The 16209-nt window shown below is 45.5% G+C and overlaps 1 protein-coding gene across 1 annotated transcript in view; it reads left to right on the top strand.

The window, feature by feature from the left end:
• CIT (citron rho-interacting serine/threonine kinase) overlaps positions 1-16209 on the top strand; it is a 702016-nt gene that overhangs the window by 403501 nt on the left and 282306 nt on the right. The window contains 4 exon segments of the mRNA XM_033956569.1: positions 10086-10248; positions 10336-10500; positions 10601-10738; positions 15102-15282. Coding sequence (XP_033812460.1) covers positions 10086-10248; positions 10336-10500; positions 10601-10738; positions 15102-15282 — 647 coding nt within the window.

The following is a 16209-nucleotide window of genomic DNA, read 5'->3' as shown; positions in this document are numbered from 1 at the left end:
ACCCCCTCCTCGAGCAGAACGACTGGTTATGCTCCCTGGATCTCAAGGAGGCCTACACTCACATCCCCATTCACCCGGCCTCCCGAAAGTTCCTCAGATTTCGGGTGGGAAATCTGCACCTACAGTATCGAGTACTACCATTCGGCCTATCTTCGTCCCCCAGAGTCTTCACAAAGTGCCTGGTGGTAGTGGCCGCGGCACTCCGGGACAGGGGTCTACAGGTATTCCCATACCTCGACGACTGGCTCATCAAGGCCCCGTCAGCCCCAGAGGTCACTTCGGCGGCCTTGGCTACAACCTACTTCCTCCAGAATTTGGGCTTCGAGATCAACTTCTCCAAGTCTCACCTACAACCCACCCAGTCCCTCCCCTTCATCGGAGCGGTCCTGGACACCACCCGACTCCGAGCATTCCTACCTCGGCAACGCATGGAGTCTCTTCTCCATCTCTGCCAGTCGGTGTCTACCCGCCAAACCCTACCGGCGAGACAACTGATGGTGCTCCTGGGCCATATGGCCTCCACAGTACATGTGACACCCTTTGCCAGACTCCACCTCAGGATCCCCCAGTGGACCCTGGCATCACAGTGGAACCAGACATCCGATCCACTATCCAAACGCATCTTAGTCACACCTGCTCTTCGGCAGTCTCTACTTTGGTGGATGACCTCTTCGAATCTATCCAGAGGTTTGCTGATGCACTCTCCCCCCCATCAGAAAGTCCTCACGACCGATTCGTCGAATTACGCATGGGGGGCCCATCTGGAGGGTCTCCGCACCCAAGGATTCTGGACCAATGCGGAGAGACTACACCAAATCAATCTACTGGAACTCAGAGCCATCTTCAATGCGCTCCAAGCTTTCCAACACCTACTCCACGACATGGTAATCCTCATTCGCACAGACAATCAGGCCGCCATGTATTATATCAACAAGCAAGGAGGCACGGGCTCGGCCCTCCTTTGCCAGGAAGCTCTACGAGTCTGGGACTGGGCGGTGCGCCACAACACCCTACTCAGAGCAGTATACATCCAGGGGGAGAACAACGTCTTAGCAGACAAACTAAGCCGTCTGCTACAACCGCACGAATGGACTCTCCATTCCAGCCCCCTTCACCAAATCTTCACGCAATGGGGGACGCCTCAGATAGACCTCTTTGCGGCTCCCCACAACGCCAAACTGCCTCAGTTTTGCTCCAGGATCTACACTCCTCATCGCCTCGAGGCAGATGCTTTTCTACTGAACTGGGGGAAACGATTTCTATATGCGTTCCCACCATTCCCGCTGATCCAGAAGACTCTGGTCAAGCTGAAACTCGAACGGGCCACCATGATTCTAATAGTTCCTCGGTGGCCCAGACAACCTTGGTTCTCCCTCCTACTTCAACTCAGCAGCAGGGAACCAGTACCACTTCCAGTGTTTCCTTCACTACTTACTCAACATCAAGGATCACTACTTCATCCCAACCTGCAGTCTCTCCACCTGACAGCTTGGTTCCTCTCAACGTAACCCCTCACCAATTCTCACAAGAAGTGAGGGAGGTCTTGGAAGCTTCCAGGAAGCCCGCCACTCGGCAATGCTACTCCCAGAAATGGACCAGATTCTCCTCATGGTGTGTTCCCCAGTCAAAGGAACCCCAGCGAGCTTCCTTATCCTCCGTGCTGGACTATCTCCTACACTTATCTCAATCTGGGCTCAAGTCCACATCCATACGAGTACACCTGAGCGCTATCGCGGCGTTCCACCAGCCCCTACAAGGGAAACCCCTCTCGGCCCATCCGGTGGTCGCCAGATTTATGAAAGGACTCTTCCATGTTAACCCGCCTCTCAAACCACCTCCAGTAGTTTGGGACCTCAACGTAGTCCTTTCCCATCTCATGAAGCCCCCGTTTGAACCACTCAACAGGGCCCCTCTGAAGTATCTCACCTGGAAAGTGCTTTTCCTTGTAGCCCTTACGTCCGCTCGCAGAGTCAGCGAACTACAGGCATTGATGGCGGACCCACCATTCACAGTATTCCACCATGACAAGGTGGTCCTCCGCACTCACCCGAAATTCCTGCCTAAGGTGGTCTCCGAATTTCATCTCAACCAATCCATTGTACTTCCAGTATTCTTCCCTAAGCCTCATTCTCACCACGGAGAATCGGCCCTTCACACTCTAGACTGTAAACGTGCCTTGGCTTTCTACCTGGATCGCACCAAGCCACATAGAACCACTCCTCAACTTTTTGTCTCCTTCGACCCTAACAAGTTGGGAAGACCCGTATCGAAGCGCACCATCTCCAATTGGATGGCGGCTTGTATCTCTTTCTGCTATGCCCAGGCTGGACTATCACTCCCTTGTAAGGTCACAGCCCATAAGGTCAGAGCAATGGCAGCCTCAGTAGCATTCCTCAGATCAACACCAATCGAGGAAATTTGCAAGGCTGCCACCTGGTCCTCGGTTCACACATTCACCTCACATTATTGTCTGGATACCCTCTCCAGACGGGATGGACAGTTTGGCCAAACAGTATTGAAAAATTTATTCTCTTAAAGTCGCCAACTCCCCCTCCATCCCACTGAGGTTAGCTTGGAGGTCACCCACTAGTGAGAATACCTGCCTGCTTGTCCTGGGATAAAGCAATGTTACTTACCGTAACAGTTGTTATCCAGGGACAGCAGGCAGCTATTCTCACGTCCCACCCACCTCCCCTGGGTTGGCTTCTCAGGCTAGCTACCTGAACTGAGGAGACACGCCCGGATCTCCGGGTAGGAAGGCACCGGCGCATGCGCGGTGCGGGCATCTAGAAACTTTAAGTTTCTACAAGCAACACGTGCTTGTGAGACGTCCGTACCGGGGCTCTGTCTGATGACATCACCCACTAGTGAGAATAGCTGCCTGCTGTCCCTGGATAACAACTGTTACGGTAAGTAACATTGCTATATGTCTCTCCTTCATGGCTCCTTAATCTCAAGTATAGCCTGCATTTTCTAAATTTATTTATTTATTGTCTTTACTATTTTCTGTGTAAACCCCCCCCCCCCAACACCCTTGGGAAAGGGTGAGGCTCACGGGTGGAGCTCCTGCCCCTAAATTCAGAGTTTGTGGGATTATATCCAAGTGCTGATCCTTGTGATTCTGCGCTACTCCGCATAATAATATGTAATTAACAAAATCAGGAACCCCCATACCTCCATGGTCCCTATACATACATGTGCTCCTGCCATATCCATGGCAGCTTATGTTGCCAAACATAGACAAAGGCCCTATCCTGCAATTTAACAAGAAACTTTTTGTGGATTGGGAGAGGCAAACAGGAAAACAGATATAAAAACCAGGGCAATATATTCATCTTTAATGCATCTATTCGGCCCAACCAAGTCAGTTGCAACCCTTCACATTTATCTAAATCAGCAAAGATGGCTTTTATTAGAGGAGGATAATTAAGTCGAAAGAGGTCATCTAAGTCCCCAGAGATACAAACCCTCAAATATCAAATTGAATTCGGGGCCCAGCAGAACAAAAAAGCAGCATACAACCGAGCCACCAAGTGCCCAGGAGCTGTAATATTAATAATAACTAGTCTTGAAGCCCGTTACATTAACGGGTGCTAGAATAGATGTCTGTCTTTCTTTCTTTCTGTCTGTCTGTCTCTCTGGCCCCGTCTGTCATTCTTTCTCTCTGCCTCAGCACTGTGAGGTTCTAATCTAGAGAATGACATGGTGACAGAATCTGTCACTGCCACCGTCCCCACACATAACCATGGGAAACCATCCCATGCCATTCTTTAGTGTTTATCTCAACCTCAGTCCTTTTACACCAGCATTCTTCAATGCAAGGCTTGAGGGTCAGTGGTTGTGTTCATTCATACTCTTGATTCTTCCCTCTCTCCTGAAAGAATGCAGATGGTTTATTGCGGTTATCCGCAGGGATGGGGACAAATTCTGTCACCGTGTCATTCTCTAGAACCTCACAGTGCTGAAGCAGCAGCCTTAACCACATCAAATTTGGTACCTTTCCATTACATTTTCAGAGAATAGTTTTGCCCCCAGTTATCAAGTCACTAGTCTGTTTTTCTTCCCCCAACCTAACTAAAGCAAATTAGCTCTGACATTCCTGCATCTGAGGCATATGACTCCTGCCATTGAAAGGCTATGTTTCAAGAAACAGATTGATCTGACAAAAGTTAACACCAGCCTTTTTGTGAGGGGGGGGGGGAGGTTGGGGGGGATGTGATCACTTGCGTAACCAAGTATACTTCTACCTTTGTAGTTACCCTGGAAGACTGTTTATAAACATCTTAAATAAACTAAAACCCACAGGCAAAGCCAGCATCTCTCCCTGTTAACAGGCCACTTTGGTGTGTTTGTAGAGCGCTAGGAAGCCTCTGTAATCTTTCAAAAATACCGCTGTCAATAATTTGAAGGTGGGCTGTCCAGGACCTCCACAGGGCTCCCTCATCGCAGGGGAAGTGCCTCCGGGTGGGGTATTTGGCCTAATGCGCCTTACCGTTACTCCGTACTTGAGCGCGATGCCCTGCAGCGTATCGCCGTCGCCCACCCGGTGCTCCATGTAGCTCTCGGCCAGAGGCGCAGTCACGTTAGCCGTACTGCCGTAGGAGCGCGTCTTGGTGCTGGCCAGGCTCTTGGAGAGCTCGCGCAGATCTCCATCACGGAAAAACAGCACTACCGGCCAAAGTTTATTTTAAAGTTTAAAGCCGCTGCGCACTCTCTCCCCTCCCTCCCCCCCTCCACTCCACTCCATTCCACTAAAAATGCTCAGCCTCGGCGGTTTCGCTTATTCCGGAGCGAGCGAGACAGGTCCCTCTCCTGGGGCGGGGCAGGGCCACGATGTATCAATAAAAAAAATTTAGATTTTTGCACTGGAGTAGCGGACCCTTCCTAACATGGCTCCCAGGGCAGTCCGCCCCCTTACTATGCCACTGGTTATGATCCCCTGATGGTGGCTATCGTTTCATGGCTCAAACTGCCGCTGCTTCAGGGCAAAGGATCAAAGGTGCATTCAGCGCTCCCAGCTCGAAGCCTGAGAGAATGCTGCAATGGCCCTGCACCATCCGAGGCTTTTCTCCTTCTTTAGCGAAGTGCATGCACCTTATTATTTTTCATACTACTGCAGCGGCTTTAAACTTTAAAATAAACTTCGGCCGGTAGTGCTGTTTTTCCTTGATGGAGGTCTGTGCAAGCAGAGAGGCGAGCCCTTCTCAAGGGGGCAAGACAGGCTGCTGAGGAGCTTCGGGGGCTGTTAGCCCTGCAGAGACGGAGCGGCCGTGTCAGCGCCGCTCTTCCTCTCAGCAGGCCAGGCCAGAAAAGGAGGAGGAGAGTTACGGTTAGGTGCAGTCCTTCTGTTGTATGGTGACGTATAAGCGCGCATGCACACTCTTGTGGCCACATCGCGACGGATCAGGGAACACGGCTTTAGAGTGCGCATGCGCTCTTACCATTTTATTATATATGATAATAATAATAATAATTTATTTTTGTATACCGCCAGGGAGTTCTAGGCGGTTCACAGCATTTAATCAAAAAATACAAACACTGATATCATTGTGGTTGGCAGGTTAGGGTGTACAATATTAGAAGAGGAATAGGAAGTGGTTACAGGCCATAAGTGGAAGGGTAACAGTAGTAAAGAGGAGAGGTAGTCAAAAGAAGTAATAGGATGCATTAAGAGTTCAATCTGTGGAATAATTGTGTTTTGAGCTGCTTTCTGAAGTCAAGATAAGAGGGGGCATTAAGCACAATTTGAACCATGGATTCAGTTTAGCTGCCTGAAAAGAGAAGGTTTTGTCAAGGAACCTTTTGAAGTGACATAGTTTTAACCGTTTCCTTTCGTGTGTCCCGGATGACGGGACATTCCAAAAATGTCGTTTCCATCGTATGTCCCATGGCATGAAGCAATTCAGATTTCGAGACATTAATTTTAAATCCAGCCACCTTCCCATACTGCTCCAGCACCCGGATAATAGCTGTCAATGATTGGAGGGGGCAAGAAACCGTGAAAAGAATATCATCAGAATATAATGAAATTTTATGCTCTTGGGCTCCCTCCACAATTCCCCAGACATCTGTACCTCCACGAATTGCAGCAAGCTAGGGGTTCCATTACCAGAGCGAAAATAAGGGGGGAAAGCGGGCACCCCTACCGAGTTCCATGTTGTATTGGAAAAGAATTGGTATATCTTCCATTCCCCCTCAAGCATGCCTCCGGCTGATCACATAATAAAGTCAACCAGTGTAAAAAATTCCCCAAAATTCCCGTACGACGCAACACTGCCTTCATAAAAGGCCAAAAGATTCTGTCAGAGGCCTTTTCAGCGTCAATGGAGAGTAACACCGAAGGGATGGGTGAGTTTTGAGCAGCCCATATCAAGTCCAGCACTCTGTGGATGTTATCCCCAGGGTGCCTACCCAAGATAAAGCCACATTGATCACCATGTATCAGATCTGATAGGAAATGCTGCAACCGAACTGCCAAAACGCGAGTGAACAATTTATAATCAACACCCAGCAAAGAAATCGGGCGGTAAGAACCACACAACACGGGGTCCTTACCAGGTTTAAGAATAAAGCATTTTATTTAAAAAAATACAATTTAAATTAAAATCTGTTTGTTTGTTTGTTTTTATCCACCCTGCAAATAAATGTATATTTCCTTAACATCCCATCTTACTAGATCAGTCCAGAACTTAAGGGTTAAGTCCATCAACCAGTGGAAGGAAACAGTGGAAAATATATAGTATGAACATAGATATTAGAAGACTACTGTATGTGATTTTGCATAAGTATCAGAGGGCCATATGTGTTAAACATTTATCCTCTAGACCCAGGGGTAGGCAGTTCTGGTCCTCGAGAGCCACAAGCAGGTCAGGCCTTTATACCACTATACGTCAAACTTACAGAAGGCCTAGTAGCCAAACAACTCACTAACTATCTGGATGACCATAACCTACTCCACCCCACGCAATCTGGCTTCAGAACAAATTTCAGCACAGAAACTCTCCTAGGCTCCCTTATGGACACAATCAGACAACACCTCAGTACAGAGAAAAAAATGCTTCTTATACAATTAGACCTGACTGCAGCCTTTGACCTAGTTGATCACAATATCCTTCTGCAAATCTTGGACGCAATAGGCATCTCTGATAAAGTATACTCTTGGTTTGAAGGCTTCCTAAAATCCAGAACCTACAGCGTAAAATCAAACAACGAAAAATCAGAACCTTGGTCAAACCCCTGCGGAGTTCCACAGGGTTCCCCACTATCCCCCACCCTCTTCAACCTATACACTGCTTCTCTCGGAACACACCTGAACAATCTAGGTATAACCACCTATAGCTACGTGGACGACATTACCATCCTCATACCTTATGATCAGCCTAAACCCACCACGCCAAACATCCTACAACGAACACTTAATACAGTTATGTTATGGATGAAAGATCACAAACTTAAACTCAACCCAGACAAAACTAAATTCATCCTCTTCGAAAATGACAAAATCCAAACCTCAACCAATTTAGAACTCAACTCAATCAACTATCCCATCCAATCCACCATAAAACTACTAGGAATGACCATAGATAGATGCTGTACCATGCAACCGCAAATAAACAAAACAATCCAGAAATCCTTCACAACCATGAGAAATCTGAGACAAGTCCGGAAATTCTTTGAAAGAAATCAATTCCAGCTTATAGTACAATCCCTAATCCTAGGACTGCTAGACTACTGCAACATCCTTTTCCTCCCATGCCCTGCTACTATGATCAAACAACTTCAAACAATCCAAAATACAGCCTTGAGACTCATCTTCTCATTGAGAAAATATGACCACATCACAGAAGCTTATATCAACTCACATTGGCTACCAATCCAAGAAAGAATACAATTCAAATTCTACTGTATGCTATTTAAATCCCTAAATGGAGACAGTCCTTCTTACCTGAATAACCGCCTCAACCAAGCAACCACACTCAGGCACAGAAAAGCGCACTCCCCATTCATACCTCCTCCGATCAATGAAGTAAAAAGATCAAAGCTTAATGACGGCCTCCTAGCCACTCAAGCCGCAAAACTGGATACCAGGATCTCTAACCTGCTGATGACCACATCAGACTATAAGACATTCAGAAAAGAAATAAAAACAATACTTTTTAAGAAATTCCTAAATCAGCCCTAACTTCACCTACTATTAACAACGCCAAAATAGACAAAAATCTACCCTCACTATACCAGCAATAACAACTATGCTACTAATGTAACCTCCATTTACACACTTCCTGTAAACTGTATCTATCCTTGCCCGAAATTATCTATTTACCACCCTAATTTATCATCGGTTCCTCCATTGTAACCCAGTTTATAAATCTTTTGTAAGCCGCCTTGAACCGCAAGGTAAGGGCGGAATAGAAATCCCTAATGTAAAGTAATGTAATGTAATGTTTTCAGGATATCCACAATGAATATATATCCTTGAGATGCAAATCTATCTCATGCATATTTATTGTGGATATCCTGAAAACCTGACCTGCCTATGTCTCTCAAGGACTGGAATTGCCTACCCCTGCTCTAGACACAAGGGACATGATTCTATATATGTGACTTTAAAACCCAATGCCAATTAGTGTGGCGCTAAGTGCAATTCTATAAAAATTATACACCCATTATAGAATTAGCACCGCCTAAGCATTCTAACATTTAGGCGCACCCTATTTATGCCAGGATTTTCTTAACCTAAATGCTTGCTCCAAAGTTAGGTTCCCAACGGCCTAACTCCAAAACATGCCTGCAATATGCCCTACCTATGCCCACTTTTAACTTTGCGTTTTATATTAAGTGACTACCTGTTGTAAAATCATCCCTATCAAGTTAGATGCCTAACTTTCAATTAACTCTAATTAGTGCTAATTAAGAGGTATTGAGTGCCGATTTAGCCTATTACTCAATTAAGTTAAGCACCTGCATCAGCTAGGCATACCGATGTAGATGCCTAACTGTGGGCACATTTTATAGAATTTGGAGGAAGGTCCTTAGTCTTACATACACTGGGTAAATGAACTTCAGATGTCTGGTCACTATAGTTTGACCAGGTTAGAGTGAAAAAAGGGAACTGTGTTCTGATACCAAGGATTCATATGGCTAATACTTTAGGTACCTAATTATTTGATCATGCCTTTAAAATTTTTTAATACTGTACAGTGGTACGTCGGTTTACAAGTGCACCGGTTTGCGAGTGTTTTGCAAGACGAGCAAAACATTCGCAAAATTGGCGCATCGGAAACTGAGCTTGCCTCGATTCGCGAGTGGCACTCCTCGTGATCCGGCACCCCCCTGCCGCGATCTGAAATCCCCAAGACCCACCCAAACACGCTTCTTACTTCCATCTGGCCACCGGCATGTCCTGTGCATTGGTGCTGGTGCCCGAAGATCTGCCTCCTCTTCTTTGCTGGGCCTTGAGCATCTGCGCATGCTCAAGGCCTCTGAGTTCATCGCATGAACTCGCAGGCCTTGAGTATGCGCAGATGCTCAAGGCCCAGCAAAGAAGAGGAGGTAGATCTTCAGGCACCGGCACCAACGTACAGGACATGCTGGTGCCGGTGGCCAGATGGAAGTAAGAAGCGTGTTTGGGTGGGTCTGGGAGATTTCAGATCGCGGCGGTAGGGTTGACGGATCATGGGGGGGGGGGGGTGCCGGATCACGCGGTGGGGGGGGTCCTTCGGGGGGAGCAGTGCTGGTTCTCGGCGGGGGGGGGGGGGGTAGAGCAGCGCCATTGGCCTCGGGGAGTGGGGGTGGGTGGGAACGTATCAAGCGAGTTTCCCTTAATTCCTATAGGGAAACTCACTTTGATATATGAGTATTTTGGTTTAGGAGCATGCTTCTGGAACAAATTATGCTCGTAAACCAAGGTACCACTGTACTATGAAGAGAGAGTGAATATGACTGCTATGTTTGTATCCTCCAAGGAATTGGAGCAGTTAGGAACTTTCAGCATTTTGTCTTTTGTAGCTTGTTGTTTATATTTGGTGTACCAAAGAGCCAGTTTTAAATTCTGTATTTCTTAAAGTCATATCTTTTATTGTTAGAGTCTGTTTAGTCGGTGGAAAGATGATCCTACTCAAATGCCTCAGTTTCCTCTTCAATATAATGAATTGAAGGTGGCACTAGAGAAAGAAAAAGCTCGCTCAGCAGAACTAGAAGAGGCACTTCAAAAAACACGCATTGAGCTCCGTTCTGTTCGAGAGGAAGGTAAAAACTGTAGTTTGTTTCCAGTGTGGCCTTTTAATTGTCTCAAATTATATGAGGAACTGAAATTGCATTTTCTTTCTTTGATAGCGGCCAATTTGAAAGTATCAGACCACACACTTCCATCCACTCCAGCAACAGCACGGCAACAGATTATCATGTCTGCTATTGTTCGATCACCTGAACATCAACCCAACCCAATCAGCCTATTGGCTCCACCCTCCAGTCGCAGAAAAGAGATGTCTACTCCAGAGGGTAAGAAGGGTGATGATTACATCTTTGACTTTTTGTGTAGTCAGGCAAGTGAGAGATAATATCTGTTTCAAAACTTTTCCTATCTTTTAAAAAATTTTAGAGTTCAGTCGCCGTTTAAAAGAGCGAATGCACCACAATATTCCTCATCGGTTCAGCGTTGGTTTGACCATGAGGGCTACAAAATGTTCTGTCTGTCTTGATACTGTGCACTTTGGACGTCAGGGAGCAAAGTGTCTTGGTAAGATCTGTGTGTGTGTATGTGTGTCGCAATGTTTCTGAAATAGATAGATGAAGAATTCTCTGAGGACAAGCAGAACAGAAGGTTACCACAGATGGGTGATATTATCAATGGAGTCCTATCACGGGTGCTGCCCCCGTTCAGAAAACTCCTGAAGCTTTTGACATACCCATTCATGCATGATCACATATTTTACTACCTGCTCAACTTGCACGAACCTGAAGTACTCTTTCATCCACAAAGTGGTGAAGATATATCTTTAGTTCAGTTGTGCAGTTGTTTTTCTCCACAATGAGTTTTTCTCTTTGCCTTCCTGCTCTTCTTCATCAGTAGTGCAAGACCATTCTTTTTTATTCTGTTTCCCTTATTCTCCTAGCCATCTTCAGCCTTTTTTTCTATTTAGTTTTCTTGATTTTTTTTTCCTTGGCTTATGGCCTCCTTAGACCTGAGCTCCTGGATGGGTCTTAATTTTAAAAAGTTAGCCATTTCATTTTGAAGGGAAGGGAGAAAGGGTACTCCTGGACAAGGGAGGGGAAGGGGTAAGGGGTACTGCTGGACAGGGGAGGAGGTAAAGGAAAGAGAGTTACTGTTGGCTAAGGGGAGGAGGAAAGGGAGAATGGATACTGCTGGACAGGGAAGGAATGAAAATAGGAAGGAAACAACTGGCAGGGAGATTAGAGGAGAGAAAGGAGTCAGGATGGAATGGAGAGATGAGATGAGGGAAAGGGGAGAGATAGAGGAATGAGAAAGTAGAGAGAAATTGATGTTGGGCAGGGGGTCAGATGGAAATAAGGAGAGAGGGACAAAGATGCTAGATCTCATGTAGGAGAGATAAAAATGAGAGCAGAATAAATCATGTAAAAAGGAGAGGGGGCAAAGGCTGGATGGAAAGGGGAGAGGGGCATAGAAAGAAGGCAGATACCATATGGAAAGGGGAGATGCTGGATTGAAGAGACAGAGTGCAGATGCTGGATGGAAGAGAGTGAAAAGAAGATGAAAGCAGAAACCAGAGACAACAAAAGGTAGAAAAAATAATTTTATTTCTATCTTGTGATTAGAATATATCAGATTTGAAATATGTATCCTGCTAGAGCTGGTATTTGATATAACTGGGGACTCTCTCTGACCAGGGGGCAGTTGCACTCCCCTAACACTATTCCTGTCATGTGTGACTGTGGTACTCTGTTAGCATGATATTTCTGTGTACCATTCTGTCATAATTTGGCTTATTCAGTTTTCTTGATAGTAGAGGGGATATATGTGAAGGGGAGGGGAGACAGGGGTTTTGTTGATCCTTGCTCTGTATTATTTGTATTTATAAAATGACAATTATACAGAATATTGTTTTTTTTATACTTTAATAAAAATACATTCAATATAAAATCATAACTATTTGAGGCTTGTACGGATAGGATTAGATGGTTGCGGGACCGAGCTCAGAGGGCGGGGCAGAGATGTTTTAAAAAAATTTCAGTCTTAGTAGTTTTTCGGTCCACAAAAAAATTATTTTATTTCCTCCGGTCCATAGGTGTAAAAAGGTTGAAGAACACTGATCTAGATGGTTCATCAGGTTTACAAAATCCATCATTATCTTTATAATACTATAATGTTCTAGATCAGGGGTCTCAAAGTCCCTCCTTGAGGGCCGCAATCCAGTCGGGTTTTCAGGATTTCCCCAATGAATATGCATGAAATCTATGTGCATGCACTGCTTTCAATGCATATTCATAGGGGAAATCCTGAAAACCCGACTGGATTGCGGCCCTTAAGGAGGGACTTTGAGATCCCTGTTCTAGATGGTTCATCAGGTTTACAATATCCATGCCAGTTAGTTGCCTAAATGTTCCAAGAATAAATTTGTCTTTAAATGTCTTCTAAATTCCATATAGGAATCAGAAAACAATCAGATGTTCCAGATCCTTACCCCATAATTCTTCTTGATATGAGAGAAAATATTGATGATGTTTTTTGAATTTGCAGCCTCTTGACAGGTGGGAAAACATAAGAACATAAGAATTGCCGCTGCTGGGTCAGACCAGTGGTCCATCATGCCCAGCAGTCCGCCCACGCGGCAGCCCACAGGTCAACGACCAGTACCCTAACTGAGACTTGCCCTACCAGTGCACTTCTTGTTAAGCAGGATCTTGTCCAATCCTGTCTTGAATCCCTGGAGAGTGTTTTCCCCTTCGACAGATTCTGGAAGAGCATTCCAGTTTTCCACCATTCTCTGGGTGAAGAAGAACTTCCTTATGTTCGTCCGGAATCTATCCCCTTTCAAGTTTAGAGAGTGCCCTCTCATTCTCCCTACCTTGGAGAGGGTGAACAACCTGTCCTTATCTACTAAGTCTATCCCCTTAAGTACCTTGAATGTTTCGATCATGTCCCCTCTCAATCTCCTCTTTTCGAGAGAGAAGAGGCCCAGTTTCTCCAATTTTTAATTGTACAGCAGCTCCTCTAACCCCTTAACCATCTTGGTTGCTCTTCTCTGGACCCTCTTGAGTAGTACCAGGTTCTTCTTCATGTACGGCAACCAGTGCTGTACGCAGTGCTCCAGGTGAGGGCGCACCATGGCCCGGTACAGCGGCATGATAACCTTCTCCGATCTGTTTGTGATCCCCTTCTTTATCATTCCTAGCATTCTGTTTGCCCTTTTTGCTGCCGCCGCACATTGTGCAGACGGCTTCATCGACTTGTCGATCAGAACTCCCAGGTCCCTTTCCTGGGAGGTCTCTCCAAGTACTGCCCCGGACATCCTGTATTCTTGCCTGAGATTTTTGTTACCGACATGCATCACTTTACATTTATCCACGTTGAACCTCATCTGCTTGAACCTCATCTGCCATGTCGATGCACATTCCTTGAGCCTGATTATGTCACGTTGCAGATCTTCGCAGTCCCCCTGCGTCTTCACTACTCTGAATAACTTAGTATTGTCTGCAAATTTAATCACCTTGCTCGTTGTACCTATGTCCAGATCGTTTATAAAGATGTTGAAGAGCACGTTTCTAAGCACCGAGCCCTGCGGCACCCCACTGATGACGCTCTTCCAGTCCAAGTACTGTCATTTACCCCCACCCTCTGTTTCCTATCCGCCAGCCAGTTTTTAATCCATATGAGTATTTCACCATCAATTCCATGGCTCGCAATCTTCCGAAGTAGTCGTTCACGTGGAACCTTGTCGAACCTTCTGAAAATCCAGATATACAATGTCGACTGGGTCGCCCTTGTCTATCTGCCTGTTTAGACAAGGGCGACCCAGTAGACATTGTATATCTGGATTTTCAGAAGGCGTTCGACAATTCAAAATCAAATTTCTCCTGTGTTTATTGGTTGCAAAATAGAAAATCTCAGTTATATATTTTTAGGAGAAAAATCAAACAGATGCTTGAAAGAGAAGCAACCAAACTTAAACTTCACCCGCGCCTCCATTGATAACCAATGCAGTATCCGATAGGAGGGTGTAATGTGATCATATTTCTTTAACCTGAAAATCAACCTGACCGCCGCATTTTGCACCATGCACAGTCGCTGCATTTTACTCTGAGATATTGCCAGATAGGCAATATTACATTATTCAAGCTAACAAAGTATAAGGGATTGCACCAGAATTTTAAATGATGAAACATCAAAATATACCCTAATGGATTGGAACTTCCAAAGAGTGAAGAAACCTTTTCTAACCAAAGAATCCACCTGATTCTTCATAATCATGCCTTGATCCAATATTATACCCAAGATCTTAATGGGCGATTGGACAGGATAACTGCATTTATTTATGATCAAAGATGTCTTAGTATTGTATGGGCGTGGAAAAGCCACAAAAAACTTCATTTTTCCTGGGTTGAGCTTTAATTTGAATTCAATAGTCACAATCTTCAGCTTGGGAGGTATCACTTGTCCATTTGAAATATTCCCTATCCATGGAGAACATATAGTTGCATACTTGTAATATGTTCTCCATGGATAGTTGGGAGATTTCAGCTACACAATCCCACCCACCTAACCCTGAGTTGAAGCTTGCTTAAGTATGAACTGAGGAGCAAGAACTACTGTATTAGAATTTAAATAGCAGTACAGTGGTGGGAAATTCTGTGCATGCGCTAAAGTCTTTTCCATGCTTGGAATCTTTCTCCTGTTGGCTCCATCACATGGTGACAAAAACCACATGTGTGGCATAATATCTCAGCTATCCACATGTATGCAGCTATATTTCCTGCTGTCTTTGGAGAACATCTTCTACAGGTGAGTAACTTCACTGTATCTCGTGTGATTAGAAAGTTGTCTGTTGAAAGTTGTCTGTTGAAACAATTAGAAATACTGTAGGCTAGTCTGATAGTTCAAATTTTATTTATTTCTTTATTAGAATGCCAAATTATGTGTCATCCAAAGTGCTCCTCATGCTTGCCAGCTACATGTGGTCTGCCTATAGAATATGCCACTCATTTTACAGAAGCTTTCTGCCGAGATAAAATAAATTCTCCAGGACTACAACTAAATGAACCAAGTGGCCATATACGGCTAGAAGGGTGGATGAAGGTGCCAAGGTATGAATCTTCATGTTTACCAGTTCACAATAAGAATGCACAGTCTAATTCTCAAAACCTGGTTCTGTTGTATAAATGATAAAATAAAAGCTTTTGTACTGCAATTAGCACAGTCTTTCTGTTTCCCCTGAGATGTGTTATAAAGTAATGTCAGTTATCCAAACTAATTAATGAATTGTATAATTGAATATCCTAAAGAATACATTTTTAAAAGGTATATCCTCTGGTATTTATTTTGATTTTATACTACTATTTGTTTATGTTCAGCAGTTTATATTGTAATTTCTGAATTTATATTATTCCAGGACAAGCAGGCAGCATATTCTCACATGTGGGTGATGTCATCCACGGAACTCCAGTACAAACTAGAGAGCTGCACGGGAACGGGGACGATGGGAATCCCGCGGGACCCACGGGGATCCCGCGGGTTCCCCCTTCAGGTCACGGGGATCCCGTGGGGACGCCTCCGAGGGTCGCAGGGTTCCTGCGGGGTTGGATGCGAGGCTTGTCTTCTCCCTACCTGCCCTGCCGCAGCACACAGCCAATCGGAACGGAAGTCTTCCACAATGTCAGCTCTGACGTCAGAGGAAGGGCTTAAGCAAAGCCCTCCCTTCCTCCGACATCAGCGCTGACATCAGGAAGACTTCCGTCCTGACCGGCTGTGTGCTGCGATCGGCAGTGGCGTACCAAGGGGGGGGGGGGGGCGGGGAGGGCGGTCCTCCCCGGGTGCAGCCATAGGTGGAGGTGCACAGCCGGCCAGGTCCCCTTTCCTTTGTGGCGCTTCCTCCGACTGACCGACAACAGAACAAGCCTGGTCCGACAAACCTCCCTGCCCTGTAGCCGTGAATCTAAATTACTTTCTTACAGCAGCTTCAATACTCCAGCTGCTGTAAGAAGGTAATTTAGATTCGTGGCTACAGGGCAGGG

Source organism: Geotrypetes seraphini, chromosome 8, assembly GCF_902459505.1.
Source record: "Geotrypetes seraphini chromosome 8, aGeoSer1.1, whole genome shotgun sequence".
In the NCBI taxonomy this organism is placed as follows: domain Eukaryota; kingdom Metazoa; phylum Chordata; class Amphibia; order Gymnophiona; family Dermophiidae; genus Geotrypetes; species Geotrypetes seraphini.
Note: the sequence above shows the minus strand (reverse complement) of the source record. Positions and strands in the feature narration are given on the sequence as shown.